Source organism: Perca fluviatilis, chromosome 24, assembly GCF_010015445.1.
Source record: "Perca fluviatilis chromosome 24, GENO_Pfluv_1.0, whole genome shotgun sequence".
NCBI classification, from domain to species: Eukaryota; Metazoa; Chordata; class Actinopteri; order Perciformes; family Percidae; genus Perca; species Perca fluviatilis.
This window is the reverse complement of record NC_053135.1, coordinates 11,169,561-11,187,062: the sequence shown is the minus strand read 5'-3', so window position 1 is coordinate 11,187,062 and position 17,502 is coordinate 11,169,561. Positions and strand designations below refer to the sequence as shown.

The 17,502-nt window shown below is 43.4% G+C and overlaps 1 protein-coding gene across 5 annotated transcripts in view; it reads left to right on the top strand.

Annotated features, from left to right (window-relative positions):
• The window catches only part of LOC120554133 (histone deacetylase 4-like), a 66,061-nt gene that overhangs the window by 33,924 nt on the left and 14,635 nt on the right, over window positions 1-17,502 (top strand). For all 5 annotated transcript variants that reach the window (XM_039792766.1, XM_039792765.1, XM_039792762.1 and 2 more), the window contains 7 exons: window positions 1,978-2,101; window positions 3,729-3,847; window positions 10,797-10,925; window positions 11,060-11,169; window positions 12,194-12,328; window positions 12,504-12,696; window positions 14,466-14,689. In XM_039792766.1, coding sequence (XP_039648700.1) covers window positions 1,978-2,101; window positions 3,729-3,847; window positions 10,797-10,925; window positions 11,060-11,169; window positions 12,194-12,328; window positions 12,504-12,696; window positions 14,466-14,689 — 1,034 coding nt within the window. The remainder of the gene's footprint in view (window positions 1-1,977; window positions 2,102-3,728; window positions 3,848-10,796; window positions 10,926-11,059; window positions 11,170-12,193; window positions 12,329-12,503; window positions 12,697-14,465; window positions 14,690-17,502) is intronic.

Below are 17,502 nucleotides of genomic sequence, written 5' to 3'. Positions count from 1 at the left end.
TACTGTATCTGAAGTCTCTTTTATATAGACCTTAGTGGTCCCCTAATACTGTATCTGAAGTCTCTTTTATATAGACCTTAGTGGTCCCCTAATACTGTATCTGAAGTCTCTTTTATATAGGCCTTAGTGGTCCCCAATACTGTATCTGAAGTCTCTTTTATATAGACCTTAGTGGTCCCCTAATACTGTATCTGAAGTCTCTTTTATATAGACCTTAGTGGTCCCCTAATACTGTATCTGAAGTCTCTTTTATATAGACCTTAGTGGTCCCCTAATACTGTATCTGAAGTCTCTTTTATATAGACCTTAGTGGTCCCCTAATACTGTATCTGAAGTCTCTTTTATATAGACCTTAGTGGTCCCCTAATACTGTATCTGAAGTCTCTTTTATATAGGCCTTAGTGGTCCCCTAATACTGTATCTGAAGTCTCTTTAGACCTTAGTGGTCCCCTAATACTGTATCTGAAGTCTCTTTTATATAGACCTTAGTGGTCCCCTAATACTGTATCTGAAGTCTCTTTAGACCTTAGTGGTCCCCTAATACTGTATCTGAAGTCTCTTTTATATTGACCTTAGTGGTCCCCTAATACTGTATCTGAAGTCTCTTTAGACCTTAGTGGTCCCCTAATACTGTATCTGAAGTCTCTTTTATATTGACCTTAGTGGTCCCCTAATACTGTATCTGAAGTCTCTTTACCGAAATTCAGCCTTGGTGCAGAATTACAGCCACTAGAGCCAGTCCCACAATGAGCTTTACTTAGGATGTGCCATTTCTGTGTCTGTAGCTGTTGAGGAGGAGGAGAGGGGGGGGGGCTTGACCAACTGCCACTTTGCTCGTTTGAAAGCCATGATGTCTCTCTCTCATGGGTGGGCCAAATTCTCTGGGCGGGCAAAGCAGAGAAAGGGGAAGTAACCTTGCTCCTTATGACCTCATAAGGAGCATGCCCCCCCCTGTCCCCAAAAGGGTTTAGTTCCTCACCTGTTTGGTGGCATCCGATGGGGGTCTGAACTGCTAAGCAAAAACTCTTAATTCTAAAATGCTTCTTGGTTGAAAGGACCGTTGAGATCAGTATTCACAGTGTGTGTGTGTGTGTGTGTGTGTGTGTGTGTGTGTGTGTGTGTGTGTGTGTGTGTGTGTGTGTGTGTGTGTGTGTGTGTGTGTGTGTGTGCATTTCCATTTTACTTGGAGAACCTGTGTATTTACTGTGGTAAACGAGCTGTATTAGCTGGTGGCCTTGGTGGAGGCTATGCCAAGTTATTACCACTGCCTGCTGGACGTCTCTCAACAGTTCATTGAAAGCGAGTGGACAGGAGTCCTTGAGAGCAGTTTACACACTATGTGGAAAGTGGTTACAGATTGAGGCTGCATCACATGTGTGTGTGTGTGTGTGTGTGTGTGTGTGTGTGTTGGGGAACTCTGTGTGTTTGCTGTGTTTGTGGCAGACACCAAAGAATTAATTTACAATTATATTAAAAAGTACCAATTTCTCACACTGGAGTAGCTGAATCCCAGAGAATGTTATTTGTATTTGATTAGTTGACTAATCGACTATTCTTTTATGCATCAACTGACATTGTAGTGTAGTGTCCACCATGTAATAAAGCCCCCCCCCCTCAAAATTTAAAAAACTGTCCACATTGCTGTCATTAAAAAACCTTAAAGCTTACAAAGTCACGCTGTGCAGCCAAATTTTGGAAGCCGTTTCCTTTTTAGCTTTTGATTTATTTCAACCTGAAGGGAAATAAAATGATGATTTTGAGTTAAAAAAAAAACGACAACAAAAAAAACGTGTTGAGTATAATTACGGTGAGACATTTGAATCTTACCTGCAGACTACAAGACGGCATGTGCCAACCGCCCATGATAACTCAGTCAGTTCTTGTGGCAAATTCTGGCCCCCTAAAACATTTGTGGGTTTTTATTTTTTTCTGCCAGTTGGCGTGTATCTCAAGTCTTTCTACATCTTCACTCCTTAGGTGCAGTGGCGAGTACTGAGGTGAAGATGCGGCTCCAGGAGTTTGTCCTGAACAAGAAGAAGGCGCTGGCCCAGCGGAGCCTCAACCAAGGAGGCCTCCACAATGACGCTCCCTACTGGTACCGGTGAGGGACAGTTATTGTTTGAACAAAGAGAGATAGAAAAGAAACGCAGAGATGTATAGCTGCATTTAGATTTAACTCTAGCTACCGCCTGTCTCACATTGAGAAGCCACTATCAATCCTGTCAGTTGGAATGTCATGGCATTCTGTTTTTATATTCCAATTCTTTGGAATGATTTTAAGCAGCAAATAACAGTAGAAGCTAACTGCAGATCATTATAAGTTTAGATGGTATCTGCAGCTGAATTATGTATTGGATTGTGTCTTCATCTATCAGCTAGCTTCCCCTCTACCTCACCTGCCACACTGTGTGAGGCTGACTGAGAGATGGCTTGAGCAGGGTTATAAAACAGAGATGGGAATACACATGCACACGCACACGCATATACACACACACACACACACACACACACACACACACATGTATACACATACGCATACACACACATACACACACACACACACACACACAACACACATATAGACATACACTTACACACACATACACATTCACATACACGAGAGCAGGATATTGAAACCTGATGATAGAGGCTCCTACACTTAAGGCTCGGCCTTGAATGTTTTTGTAGCGTCTCTGGAACCCTTTGCAGGTGTGTACACTTGCTATATCCCCCTTTGTTTGCTCTCGTAGTCGCCTGTCAAGTGCTTTCATTGTCTGAGTTATATGGAAACATGGTTATACAAACCAATTGATAGTGGTCATGTCCTACTTTTGCAGTTTTTAAATGGAAGTTGACTGAATGAAATACTCCATCTCTTCTTTAGGATGTGTACTTCTTGCTTGTCTAAGCAGGTACAGGAGGTATTAAGTAAAGGTAGTAATACAAACATTTTGAAAATACTCCATTACAAGTTAGCATTAGAAGCTGATCATATGTTTTGTATGAAAAATAATTTCTAATAGCAGTCAGATCAGTGTAGTGGAGTAAAAAAGTACAACTTTTGATATAGTTATCAGCTATAAAAAGTAGCAAAAAATGTAAATCTAAATCTAAAATTTAAGCATCGCCTGACACAACCCTAACATATTTTCACATCATAGTTGAGCAGTGGACATCATTTACAAATGATGTTGTCCATGATTATATATATTTCATTTAGCACAATAAAAAGACTAAAACCGTAACATGCAAATACATTAACCAAAGAAATAACGTTGCATAATCGTGATGTGTGACCCAGTGAAACACCCACACGTGTTGACTTTTAACAGCTCAAAGTGATGCAAACTTTTTCTTTCTATATCTGCCTGTCTCTTCTTTTCTATGCCTTTCTCGCTCCACTCATTGGACTCATCTGCCCCCTCAGTTTTGGAAGAGATAAGTGTGTACATCCGCTGCTCAGGAACATGCATTTGGTCCGAAGCCAGCGCGGCTTAACTTTGCCTACAAACACCACCTTATTCTGTAGGCAGTGAACAGATGGCAGCACATGTCTGCAGCCTTGCCAAGGGATATGCATGATGTGTTAATCAGACAGATCTTTGACAGCCATACAGTTAGTTACTTTGTTTGGATTACTTATTCGGTCACATGTCCACTAAGTTATGAGTGGCCACATCATTTTGTGATCTTGGTGGCATCTTTAATACTGTGTTTTTGTTCTATAGAAAAACCCAGCACAGCTCCCTGGACCAGAGCTCGCCTCCACAGACTGGTGTGTCCACCTACAACCACCCTGTGCTGGGTGTCTACAACCCCCGGGATGACTTCCCACTGCGAAAGACTGGTACATCACACACAAACACACACACACACGCTTACACATTTAGTTTTTGGCAGTGCAGAGCTGTCTATTTTCTCCTATGCAGGCTCACGTTCAGAGAGGATTACACACAAACACTTGCAACTGAAACATCCAGTAGCTGCTATGCAGACTCACGTCTAGCATCATTTAGATGGCATCAGAGCTCTACACCATTAATCACATCCACATTAGGCTGTCAGGGTCTCCCAGCATACCCCACATGAGAGTGTTAGAGAGAGTCAAAGCGTAGGTGGTTCAAGAGTTCATTTGAGTGAGACAGTTTTTTTAAAAACATTTTAGCACCTGGCGTTTTATTAGGTTTTAATAGTTCCTGATCCTCAGGGGTAGTTTAAACTCAGCTCTTGTTGAGCAACATCCTAAGAAACTTAATTTTAACACTGACAGTGTTATTATTAGATATCTATATCAAAAGAATTTAAAAGAACAGTATATAAATTTAACTCAGATCTTATCAGAGGCATGCAGTTTCATGAGGCATTCAGCAGCACTCGGATGCTTGCTGTTGTACTATTTTGTGTTGCTGGACATTTCTGCTGCCTTTAATTTGTTTGATGATTGCATATTAAAACTAAATGCCTCTGACAGATCATATTTGAGGGCTGTGTCAGTTGGGAACATCTCCTTTTGCAGTGCAACAATTACTTTTGGGGGTTCCCCAGGGCTCTATTATTGGCCCTTTATTGTTTTCAATCTGCGTGATACCTCTGGGTCAAGTAATTCACAAAGCAATATTTCTTTTCACTGTTATGCTGATGATACACACACAGTAAACACATTAGACCTCTCCTCGGCTTTCTCACTGTCTTAGAGATGTCAAATCTTGCACATGCAATATCTTTTTTATAGTAAATGCTGATAAAACCTTTTGGGCCAGGGGTGGCCTCCAGCTCACCCAGTAAGAGCATTTGCAGCATGTAGGCTGAGTCCTGCAGCGGCGCAAGTTCAAATCCGACCTACTCCCCTTTGCTGCCTGTCATCCCCCATCTCTCTCCCCCCTTTCATGCCTATCCACTGTCTCTATGTAATAAAGTGAAAAGTGCCCCCCCAAAAAACTTTGGGGCCTAACACAACTATATAACATGCTAGTTTTGATCTGCTTCTATTGGGTTAATGCTACAAAAAGGATATATTTCGGTGGTTTTTCATGACACAACTCTTTTAGCTTGTTAAAAACGCAGCCAACACATTTCAACTAACAGGAGGCCATAAATCGTTGGGTGGTTTTTGAGTCCGATTTAAATGTCATTTGCTGTATTTTCCAAGAAATGAATTGCCCACCCCCGTCCACTTCAAAAACACAGCAGGCAGGGTAATTACAACATCTGATTTTAAATTGGCTTTTAATTCGTTTTGCTTTCACTTTTACTGTTATCTTATCGCCCTTTATCTGTTACGAACTTTGTAATGTTGCGCTCTATATATATATATATATATATACAGTAAGTAAAGGTGATTAACAGAGTACACTTGTATCACACAGCTGCTTCAAGCAGTAATTGTACCACCTCACAGAGCACCATGTTTTCCTTTAAATGGGTAACAAATCTTGTAAAAGTTATTAGAGCTGCTCCATCGCTACAGAATGCACCACAATGACATAAAGTTTTCTCTGGCCTACAGTGTGTGTGTGTGTGTAAAGTGCGAGTGGTGCGTGCGGTGGTGTAGCTGTGAAGCAGCGGTTGTCTTACAGTGCAATTATTCACTTAGCGCGGCGGCAGGCGGCTACAGCCAGCGCTCGGGTCCTGTTGACTCTGAGCGCTGGCTACAACAGCAGAAAGACCACAGTCGACACTGGCCCACACAGCCACATTCCACCCTGGGAGAGGAGAAGAAGACGGAGAGAGGGAGGAAGAAAGGAGAAATTGAGGAGTGAAAAGTAGAGCTCATAGAGGGGTGATAATAAGGGCGATGGAGAGAGGAAGAGGAGGTGTGGCTTTTGGTGGCTTCATTGACCATTAAAAAGACCTCAGGGCACGTGAAACCTCACACCATTTGAGGCAGAGGATGGAAAAAGTGTTGGGTTTCTTTTCAAAAGCAGAGCAACAGAAGATGAGAGCACAGACTACGGGAGCTGGCAAGCAGGATTTAAACTAAATCCAGCAAGTGGCATGATGATGCCACACTCCCGAAAACTAGCTTTATGTATATATAAAAAAAAAAAAAAAAAGAATGTTTCTGGAGTGTGAGTTCCTCCCTTGATTTCTATAAGGCTGGGGATTGTGTTTGCCTGCCTGCCTGAGAGGAGAGAACCTGTGCCACCCTGATATTTGCCCTCAGCGATGACGTGCTTTGCGGGGTTTACTTATGGTAATGCCAGCTCGGGAGAGGTTAGAGGCTCTTTCATATCACCGCCTGGCCACAACGTAGCTCCCAGCAACGGTCAAAGGAAGCAACAGCGCTCTTTTTGTGCATCTCCCATCTCCTCTTTTACATTTTAGAAATGTTGTGTAGCCAGCACTCTTTATCCACAGCACAATGAGAACAGTGGAAAAAACAGTTGCGTGACAAGAGGTGAAATCCTGAGTCAAATGGACGCCTTTAAAATTAACTTTTCGTACACAGTAAACGTTTAGGGGTGAGAGAGCATCACATGAACTTACAATGTGCCTTGTCTAGTTTGTGTTTTCACGTACACATGAATGCCTCCGAAAGATGTAGACGGGATGGGAAAGTTTGATGCCCTTTGACTTGCTGTGCACTCTGATGAGCAAGACATACTGTTCCTGTCTTTTCACTGATGATGTGTTTCTGTTTGTAGTCTAACTGGGGCAGCCAGTCCTGTACATGGACACAATAGCACATAGGCAGACTGGTACTGGATGGTACATGGCGTCAGTTGATTGACTGAGCAGCTCAACCGTGAATATAAAGCAACATGCGACTACAGGATGTCACTTACATTAGCATGCCGACAATGCACCATCTGTGCATTGATATCATGTGCTCATGCATCCATAATAGCTTTTGTGTTGCAATATCAAGGTTATGACATTATCATGTTCAGCAATGATCATGACCAGAGATGTTTAATGATGTTAAACTTTAGAAAGTTAGACGCTTTATGAAAATTGAAATAAACTAAGTAAACATTTGGCTCATCTTCATGGACGTACCTTCAGCTTTTATTCACTGTGTCGAGTGAATTATTAAACATAATGTTTCATATAAAACCTTTTCTATCAAACTTTCATTTTAGATTTTGCAAAATCAGACAGCAGTAACTACGGAAACAGCGACAGGGTTTGAAGTGTGTATGCTGCTTAGCTAAAAGTGTGTAACAGCTATATAAGTTCTCCAACTTGAATTCTATGCTTTTTAGGATGAATATCCCCCAAAAGGAAAAATGAGTGAATGTCAGATAACAGAAGATACTGTACTCAAGTAGCAGGACTTGTTTATCAGTGTTACCTTTTCTCTATTATAATAACATTTAGCTTATTAATGTGGTATAATTATTTGAATTAGATGTCAGCACATCAAAATAATTCTTTTTCAATCGCAGGAAACGGGTTGAAAAAAGTCAGTAAGTTATCTTTATGTAGGTGTAGCTGTGGGGTGCTTCTTTTGTAGTTCCCACATGTGTTACATGTTGTTTTTATGGAAAATTGCACATTTTTATGGCATATTAATTTTAATATGGTAAAACAGATGTAAAGAACAAACAGATTCTGGTGTATATATATATATTTATTAAGATTATTTTTTGGGCTTTTCCGCCTTAGGACAGCTAGGTGAGAAAGGGGAGAGAGAGAGGGGGGGAAGACATGCAGGATTTCGTCACAGGTCGGACTCGAACCCTGGACGTCTGCGTCAAGGCATAAGCCTCTCAGTACATGTGCGCCTGCTCTACCCACTGAGCCAACCCGGCCACATCTTAACTGAATTTTGACAAAATATTGCGTTATTACGTTTTGGATTTGTTGGGGGTAACTGTCCTAGATTTTAAAGGCCCTTGTAATTTTCTTTTGCACAATACTTTCATCTTCATTGTTTTTCAAAGACCTGAAAATCAAATTCAGGGACAGGGAGCCTCAGAAATGCTCATTTGTGGCAAATTGACTCCCAACGACTCCTGCCGCCAACATTCATTGGTTTGACTCCATCTGGACTGATCTCTCCCTCCCACTTTGTGCTACTGTACTGTACCTTCACACTTCGTAGTTCACACTTCACTCTTTTCCACACATTTATTTTTATGTGACACTGTGAATGGGCACAGAGTGTTTGATTAATGTTTCCTAAAAGAATTTTTCTGTGTTTTTTTTTTTTTCAGAGTTTGGTCTAGGTAGACCGAACAGTATTTGTACCCTCGGCTTAAAATATAGTAAACACGTTAATCTGGCTTATGTCATAATCAGGGTTAGTGATGTACCACATTTGGATTTAGCTCTCCTTTGATAATTAAAAATTGGATAATGAATATCAACGAACAAGGCTGCTGATTGGCAGGGCAGAGTAAACAGAGCATTAGCCTCCATAGCTGGAGCCAAGGTGACATGCCGTTCCCTTCTCCCTGTCTCCATTCACAACTCTGTGACAGCGTTCACAAAAGAACCAAAAGGCCTTTGGGCAGTAAGACATGGCTCCCAAATTGGAGCTAATTGCTTTTTAGCCGCAATGTTGTAAGGGAAAGAATCTGAATTTGGCATTTTCAGAAAAGAGGGATGAATCGGATGGTAAATGACTAGCGGCATGTAACAATTTGTCCACCAAACAGGTTTCATAACAGAGCGGCTCTGTGGGACGCGCTCCGCGACAGATTGACGCGCGGAGCTCCCCCAGTTTTAGCTGAAAGCCTGTGAGACTGTAGCTCGGGTAACTCTCCCAGCCCTTTTGATTGATTCGTCCAAAGCTGCACTTATCTGTTAAACATCAAGGAGGCTCGACAGGAGTGCTGGCGTCTGAGTTGGAGTTGGCGGGAATCAAAAGTCACCTAGCTATCAGAGGCGATAGAAGTAGATGACAATGTTGTAATTTCATAGTTGAAATGGCACACTGCAGTTCAAAGTGAGAGGGTTGTCTAAAGATATCAAATAAAGTTTCTACAGAGAGACATTTATTCACACAAATAACAGTCAGGCTGCAACAAGAACCAGTCGCACGCCTCGTTATGAGTAAAGCCGATAATCAGACACAGGTGTGGCTCCTAATTAACTGCCATCAGGTGAGACTACATTTACATTACATTTAGCTGATGCTTTAATCCAAAGCGACTTACAATTGCTATACTATATACATCAGAGGCCACACGCCTCTGGAGCAACTATGGGTTAAGGGTCTTGCTCAGGGACACATTGGTTGATGTATCGCAGTGGGAATTGAACGCAGATCTCCCACACCAAAGGCACGTGTCAGATCCACTGCGCCATCACCACCGCATTTAGCCTGGTTGGAGACACTTAAAACTCATCATTTCCATATAGGAAATCCCACAAACGAGAACAAATATAAAAAATCTTGCTCTGTTGAAATGGTAAAAAGTTGGTGCATCCATAGAAAGTCCCTCCTGAAAAACCGCATTTTTTCAAATATGCCGCACTTTCGCCGCATAGATTGCCGATTTCCGCGCAAAATATGCGGGGCTTGCATGATTTCATAATCCCCGCATTTTCGTTGCAAAAAACTCACATTTTTCTTAGCAGAAAGTTGAAAAACGTTTACTTCACACAAGAGCAGCCATTTTCCCTTGTTGCCATAGGAACATTATGAAGTGACGTAATTACGCGACGTGAACGTAATCGAAAAGCAGGGTGTTGGGGGAATCACTTTTTTTTCTCTTTTTCATCAAACCGCAGTTTTTGCAAGTTCCCGCAAATTTTGCAAGTTCCCGCAATTTCATTGCATAAAATTGCATAAAATTGCATAAATATCCCCCATACTCCATCGCTTTTTTAAAGAAAATGTGCCGCATAATCAAGGATTTTCTCCCGCAACAATCACAAAAAAACTCTGCATTTTTCTGGAAGGACTGCATAGAAGTTTTGTAATAAGTCATAATGGGCTTGGCAGGTATGTTACAAAGAATGTGCACAAATAAGAGGTAGGAGTTGTCCTCAGCTGTATGTCCTCCGTGATGACATGACTCAAAAATGTCCCCCCCTTTTTCCAGTGGTGGAACGTAACTAAGTACATTTACTCAAGTACTGTACTTAAGTACAAATTGGAGGTACTTGTACTTCCTGAGTCTTTTCTTTTCCTGACACTTTCTACTTCTACTTCCACTACATCTCAGAGAGAAATCTTGTACTTTTTTTACTCCACTCCATTCATCTGACAGCTTTGGTTACTAGTTACTTTACAAATTAAGATTTTTGCACACAAAACACATGTAGTTTATAAAATACGATGTTTCATTATTAATTAAACTGCCCGACAATATAACAGCCTACAAGTACAGCTGAAATGATTAGCCGATTAAACACAGAACTGATTGGATCGTTTCCAGTTTCTAAAATGTGAGGATTTTTCTGCATTGAGTTTTACTTTCAATACTTTAAGTACATTTTCCTGATGATACTTGCATATATAGCATCCTGGGAGTTGCTAATAATTAAGACTCTTTTACATTTTTAAGCTTTTGAAAGACGTTTTAGCATCCAGTGAAGGCCAAGATGCTGATTAAAGGCATAAGCCTTTCATAAACCTTTCACAAATGGAATTGAATTGAATTGCATACTTCTACTTAAGACACATTTCCAATGCAGGACTTTTACTTGTAACTTTTACAGTGTGGTATTAGCACTTGTACTTAGGTAAAGGATCTGGATACTTCTTCCACCACTGCCCTTTTCTGTTGAATCCACCGTATACTGTAGCAGTGTTTTGATGAGCTAATCAATGAATCAGTCATAATGTTTTGGGTCGTCTCTCTCTCTTTCTCTCTCTCTCTCTCTCTCCATTATTCCCTCAGCCTCGGAGCCCAACCTGAAGCTGCGCTCCAGGCTGAAGCAGAAAGTAAGCGAGCGGAGGAGCAGTCCACTGCTGCGTCGTCGAGACAGCCCCATCACCACCGCCAAGAAACGCTCACTCGACATGGCAGGTTAGGGACACACATACAGGCAGCAGCAGTTTGGTGTTCAAAAAGTTGTTTTTTTTAGGCTGCTGTATTTTCTTGTGACTGTATTTGATTTGTGTGTGTGTGTGTGTGTGTGTGTGTGTGTGTGTGTGTTTCAGACTCTGCGTGTAGCAGCGCCCCCGGCTCAGGCCCAAGCTCCCCAAATAACAGCTCCAACAACATCCCCAATGAGAACGGCATCACTGTGTCAGTCTCCAACAGTATGGAGGTAATGCGCACGCACGCACACACACACACACACACACACACACACACACACACACACACACACACACACACACACACACACACACACACACACACACACACACACAGCAAGTAACTTGTCACTTCAGAGCACCCTAGGTTTAGACCGATATGTACATTTGCTGATATACGGAGCTGTTATTCATAGTCACGCAAACATTATATGAACCCTGCACTTTTTGTACAATTATTGATACAGTTTATTCTTTACTTCTTAGTTTCATTCTGTATTTAAAGTCCCTTTTATCACCCTCTAATCCTGAGTAGCATCTTGGGAGCTGCTAATAATTAAGACTTTTTTTCAAGATGTTTTTGGGGGGCAGTTTTAGGCCTTTATTGACAGGAACACTGAGGACATGAAAGGGGAGAGAGAGAGGGGGGGAATGACATGCAGCAAAGGGCCGCCGGTTGGAGTCGAACCCACGGCCCGCAATTTTTAAGCTTTTAAAAGACGTTTTAGCATCCAGTGAAAGCCAAGATGCTGATTAATTTCTTCCCTTGCGGCAAATGAAATAGTTGGGAAACATGAAATACTTTTTTATATTTAGCATAAACCTTAAAAAAAATAATAATAATAATAAAACATTTAAAGGTTATGCATCACGGCACAAAAACGTGAGCTACAGTATAGACAGCCTCAGTTCAGTCCGTTGCTGTCAGGGTAGCTTTGCTCCTTTGTGTGGGCGCCGGGCTACAGGTGCTTGTCATTAGCCTGTAGACTTAGCAGCAGTGAGGGACGCTCAGACGATGCGTCTGCAGAGGAGGAAGACAGCCGAGGAGCTGGCTAGATGCTATTTGTGGTAGCCATTAGGGGCACTCAGGCAGTGTGGAGGAGGCTGATGGCCGTGACGATTTCGTATCGCCAGTAGGGCACAGGCGTAGCTCTTTCCCCATGTGTGGACATCTACTGCTGCGGTGTTTGCCCCATGTGCTGTTCTTTTCTCATGATTCCAAAGCAGATAAATCATTTAAATGTGCTTCCCCAGACGTCTCTGGCCCAGAGGCTGTGCGGCGGTGCTGAGCGCGGCTCCATTAACCAGCTGTCCCTCTACACTTCACCATCTTTACCCAACATCACCCTGGGGCTGCCCGCCACTGCCACGTCCACCGCTGCTTCCAATGTAAGCAGGGAATTGCTGCCAAGCTGGCGAAATTACTTGCAGACTGTTTATCTGTGAATTTGTTTATCTGGAGTGTACTGTCTGTGACCATTTATTGAAAGTCAGCCCTCACCCTCCCTGCGCTCTCTCTCTCTCTCTCTCTCTCTCTCTCTCTCTCTCTCTCTCTCTTTTCAAGGTGACTTCGGCCCAGCAGGATGGAGGTCTGCAGCCGGCCCTCTCCCTCAGCCCTCCCTTCCTCTCCGGCGGCCACTTGACCCCCTACCTGGCTGAGGCCGGAGCGGGAACAGGCGGGCACGGCGCGCACAGTCCACTGCTTCAACACATGGTGCTCATGGACCAGAGCCCGGCACAGAGCCCCCTGGTGACAGGTCCGTGTAGTAACGGATGTTTTAACAAAGCTAGTGACTGATAGTCATAAAAGTGACAATGGTAGCTCTATTCGTGGTAGTAGCTTTGGTAAAATTGATGGTAATGAGAGCAAATCAACAAATACAACACTGACTAAAAAGTTATAGTATTCAGTTTGGAGATGTGTGTCCGTGGTACACTCTGTGACCCCTCACACTGACAGACGTCCATTCACTGGCTCAAACTAATGAGCTCCTTTCATATGTCGGCGTATGCTATGAGACTGTGACATAGTTGCATTGTGCGCCCTTTTCCCATCAGCTCATTCATTACTAGCACTTTGCAGCTATTTTCGGCGGGACAATAGCAGTGAATGGGCGATGACGCACACATGGACGCACGCATGTGTGTAATCCACGCACAAGGACGTGTACAGACAAGGACGTGTGCACACCCACACATAGGCCGGGACCAATTGCTGAGTTCTCAGCTCAGACAAGTATGTCATGTAGTCATGTTTCCACCAAAAAAGCCCCTCTATATTCAAGCACCGCGCTTCGTATCAGCTCCTACCTCCTTTAAACTCCTCCTAGCTCCACTTTGCAATGCGGAAGCGACGAACCGGCAAGCTTTTTCGGCAACAAATTTGGAGCTACATTTTCTCTGATGTAGTCGCACAGTAATCAAGCTTCTCAGATCATGTCCCAGGCTCGATCAAGTCTGTTTTTCTCGCTCTCCTCACCCGGGTGATGCACTGTAAATAGACTAATCTGTTCACTTTTCCCTGCCTAGTATCGTCACAATAGAAGAATCGCAGTATGGCAGCAACAGATGGCAGTTTTTATGTGGTTCACAAATACATCTGCCGACTAATCTTAGATCCAACACCAATAAGAGTGAAATTAGGAAGCCCTTTGTTCATACATTCATCTTGCATTTTAGGAATTCAGCTGGCATCGGTGCAGCTTACATTAAAAGGTCAGGGGTCTTCCTCAGTGTCCTCTGACCACTCAAGGCTCAAAAAGACAATATAAACCCCTCCTGAATGGACAAGCACGCGAAACATCCACCTTTGCTTCCAATTTTCAGTCTGGAAAAAGGGTGGCGGCTGTTCTGAAAATGTCCCATTTCTTCAAAGTAGTCGCCAAAATAAACCTTGCAGACAGACGCCCATGCATCATTATGACACCTAGTCTAAATACTTCATAAGGTGCTGGGTTTTTTGGAGTGGCGGCAAGTCAGGTCATCATCAGAACACTCACCGTTGAGCACTGTAGCTCTCCTACGTACGTGGCTTGGGCCCAAGGTTTAGCAAGATCTACCTTCCCAAAAACTAAAACGCTCAATTCAGACAACATCTTAAAGTTAAAACGAAGCTGAATTATTGGGGGCCACTGAAATGACGTGGGACAAAATGAGATTGACCGTGACTTCTTTGTAGCCACGTATTTAAAGTGTACGTAGATTTTTTTTTTAGCAGGTTTACAGTCAAAAGCGGTCCTTGTTTTTGTGTCCTTTATGATGCAACAGTCAAAGTACGATGTCATAACAAGAACAGACAAAGTGCAGAAATGGAAAGCCTTTGTGCGTAATCGAGCAGGCAACACGATGAAGCACACGGCCTGTGTTAGATTGAAACAATGCAGTCTCTGTTCTCGTTTTTCTTGAGAAATGAGCTGTCTCCCAGACAAACCGTGGAGAAAGCTCCTAATGGGATACGAGTTTACTCTCTGCGGTCTTGGCTTTCTAGTGTCTAGTAACTAAAGTCCTCCTGCTTTGTGTCCCAAAGGTGTGAGCGGCCTGTCCATGTCGCCAGCAGCATCCATGGCCAAGCTGCAGCGGCAGCACCGGCCACTGGGGCGGACCCAGTCGGCCCCTCTGCCCCAAGGGAGCGCCGCGCAGGCTCACGCCCAAGCCCTGGCCCTGCAGCAGCTGGTGGTGCAACAGCAGCACCAGCAGTTCCTGGAGAAGCACAAGCAGCAGTTTCAGCAGCAGCAGCTCCACCTCAACAAGGTGAGCGCTGGAGAATCCATCTTTGACCTCCCGTCTCCTCTGCTTTCTGCTGCCGCGTTCAAAGGTTACTTTATTTGTTGTGTGGACAACGATAACAAGTGCAGAAGTGTTTGTTGGCAATACAAATCTTAAGGCCTCAGGGCCCTCCAACAATGCTCATTAAATAACTAAAAAAGGACACAAAACACAGAAGTAAAAGCAAAATCTGCAGCTAAGAAGAAGAAAAAAGGTGCTAGTTAAGATATAGGGCTAAAATATAAACAAAATAACTATGAAGTTATACAATTATATCATACATTTGTGTACTTTGAAGAAGTGAAAACACACTGTGACAAATGGGCAACACCCAAAAACAAGTTCACGGGCTATATTAATGAGCACAGAGCCATGGATACGCATCGCTAAGCCTCTGTCCTGATTGACAGGTCAGCGTGTAGCCACGCCCCCTAAAGCATCCCCCTGCTTTATAGTCCAATTTAAAATAAATGGGACCATAATTTCCAAAGTGAACATCACGCTGTAGCTGAAGAAGCTGAAGCTTGCAGCTGAAGAAGGCTTGAACGTACCGATTGAGGTCATAAGCTCATTATGAAAATGTGTATTGAGGTAATAAATCAAGGGAGAAGTAGGGTCATTTTCCCAAAGACTTCTATAAAAACGGACTTCTTTTTGCAACCACTCGAGTCGCCCCCTGCTGGAAATGAGATAGGAAATCCAAAATTGTATGGCCTGTTAGGTGAAGCTGTCCCCGAGCCTGGGTGTAGAGGTCCCCCATGGACGGCAGCTCCATCCTGGTGATGTGCTGAGCCGTTATCACCTCCCTCCCTTACTAGGTGGTGATGCCAGGATACTCTCCATGGTGTCCGCCCCCCCCCCTCCCCCGTAGAAGTTGCAGAGTATCCTGGAGTCCACCCACGTCGTCGTTGTTGTTAAAGCGTCAAAATGTCAGAAAACAGGAAGGATTTATCTGTACCTGGGCATCATGAAACTGTCAGGGTAAAAATAACAAATCTTAAAACTGGAACATGAATCCTCCGGTGTACATTTTCTATACTCCCGTAGTTCCGTTTGAATGCAAACAATGCTGACTGTGCTAATGGGGGGGCCAGGTGATGGAAGGGCCCGCAGATCTGACACCACATTCGAAAAGGCTGATAATGAATTAGGGCTATAAGCCACCGTGGGCCAGCACAGCAGCTGTAGTGTAGTTGTTTGTGTAGGCGGCAGGCAGTAACACAGCCAATAACAGGTTGGCTGTGGATGGTCTGTGAAGTCCTTTATTTTATTCTGCCGTTTCTCTCTGTAGTATTTTAGTTTTGCGAGTAGGCGGAGGCAGGTATGGGTTAACATGTAAAGCAGTGTGTGTGTGTGTGTGTTTGTGTGTGTGTGTGTGTGTGTGTGTGTGTGTGTGTGAATATTTGCATCCGAGTCTCCTGTTGCCACGGACTGCGACGGTTAACTGTGCGCTGCCATGGCAACAGAGTGGAAGCCTCTGCCTTATATGGTCAGGGAGGAAGCAAGCAGCTCTGTTGCTCTGTGGACTGGCTTTACCAACTCGAGCAAGAGTACTCGCTGGAGGAGACGTGGGTGAATGAAACAAGGGATTTCCTCTCCTCTGCCTCCGCCTCCCCTGCTCTGCTCTGCTCTGCCCTTCTCTTCTCTTCTCTTCTCTTCTCTTCTCTTCTCTTCTCTTCTCTTCTCTTCTCTTCTCTTCTCTTCTCTCATTCCCTCCATATGTTTCAGAGCCCTTCAGTGGCTGCCTTTCACACAAACATCTCTATGACAGCCTCTGGCACGCAGGCCAAGCACAGATTCTGCAAATCTCCACTTCAAACATTCTTTTATTCTGATAAATGAATCAGAATACAGCGTTTTTATATACACAGTGCCTTGCGAAGTATTCGTCCCCTTGAACTTTTCGACCTTTTGCCACATTTCAGGCCTCAAACATAAAGATATAAAACTGTAATTTTTTGTGAAGAATCAACAACAAGTGGGACACAATCATGAAGTGGAACGAAATGTATTGGATATTTCAAACCTTTTAAACAAATAAAAACTGAAATATTGGGCGTGCAAAATTATTCAGCCCCCTTAAGTTAATACTTTGTAGCGCCACCTTTGCTGCGATTACAGCTGTAAGTCGCTTAAGTTATGGTGTCTCTATCAGTTTTGCACATCGAGAGACTGACATTTTTGCCCATTCCTCCTTGCAAAACAGCTCGAGCTCAGTGAGGTTGGATGGAGAGCGTTTGTGAACAGCAGTTTTCAGTTCTTTCCACAGATTCTCGATTGGATTCAGGTCTGGACTTTGACTTGGCCATTCTAACACCTGGATAGGTTTATTTGTGAACCATTCCATTGTAGATTTTGCTTTATGTTTTGGATCATTGTCTTGTTGGAAGACAAATCTCCGTCCCAGTCTCAGGTCTTTTGCAGACTCCATCAGGTTTTCTTCCAGAATGGTCCTGTATTTGGCTCCATCCATCTTCCCATCAATTTTAACCATCTTCCCTGTCCCTGCTGAAGAAAAGCAGGCCCAAACCATGATGCTGCCACCACCATGTTTGACAGTGGGGATGGTGTCCGTGTTAGATGATGAGCTGTGTTGCTTTACGCCAAACATAACGTTTTGCATTGTTGCCAAGAAGTTCGATTTTGGTTTCATCTGACCACAGCACCTTCTTCCACATGTTTGGTGTGTCTCCCAGGTGGCTTTTGGCAAACTTTAAACGACACTTTTATGGATATCTTTAAGAAATGGCTTTCTTCTTGCCACTCTTCCATAAAGGCCAGATTTGTGCAGTATACGA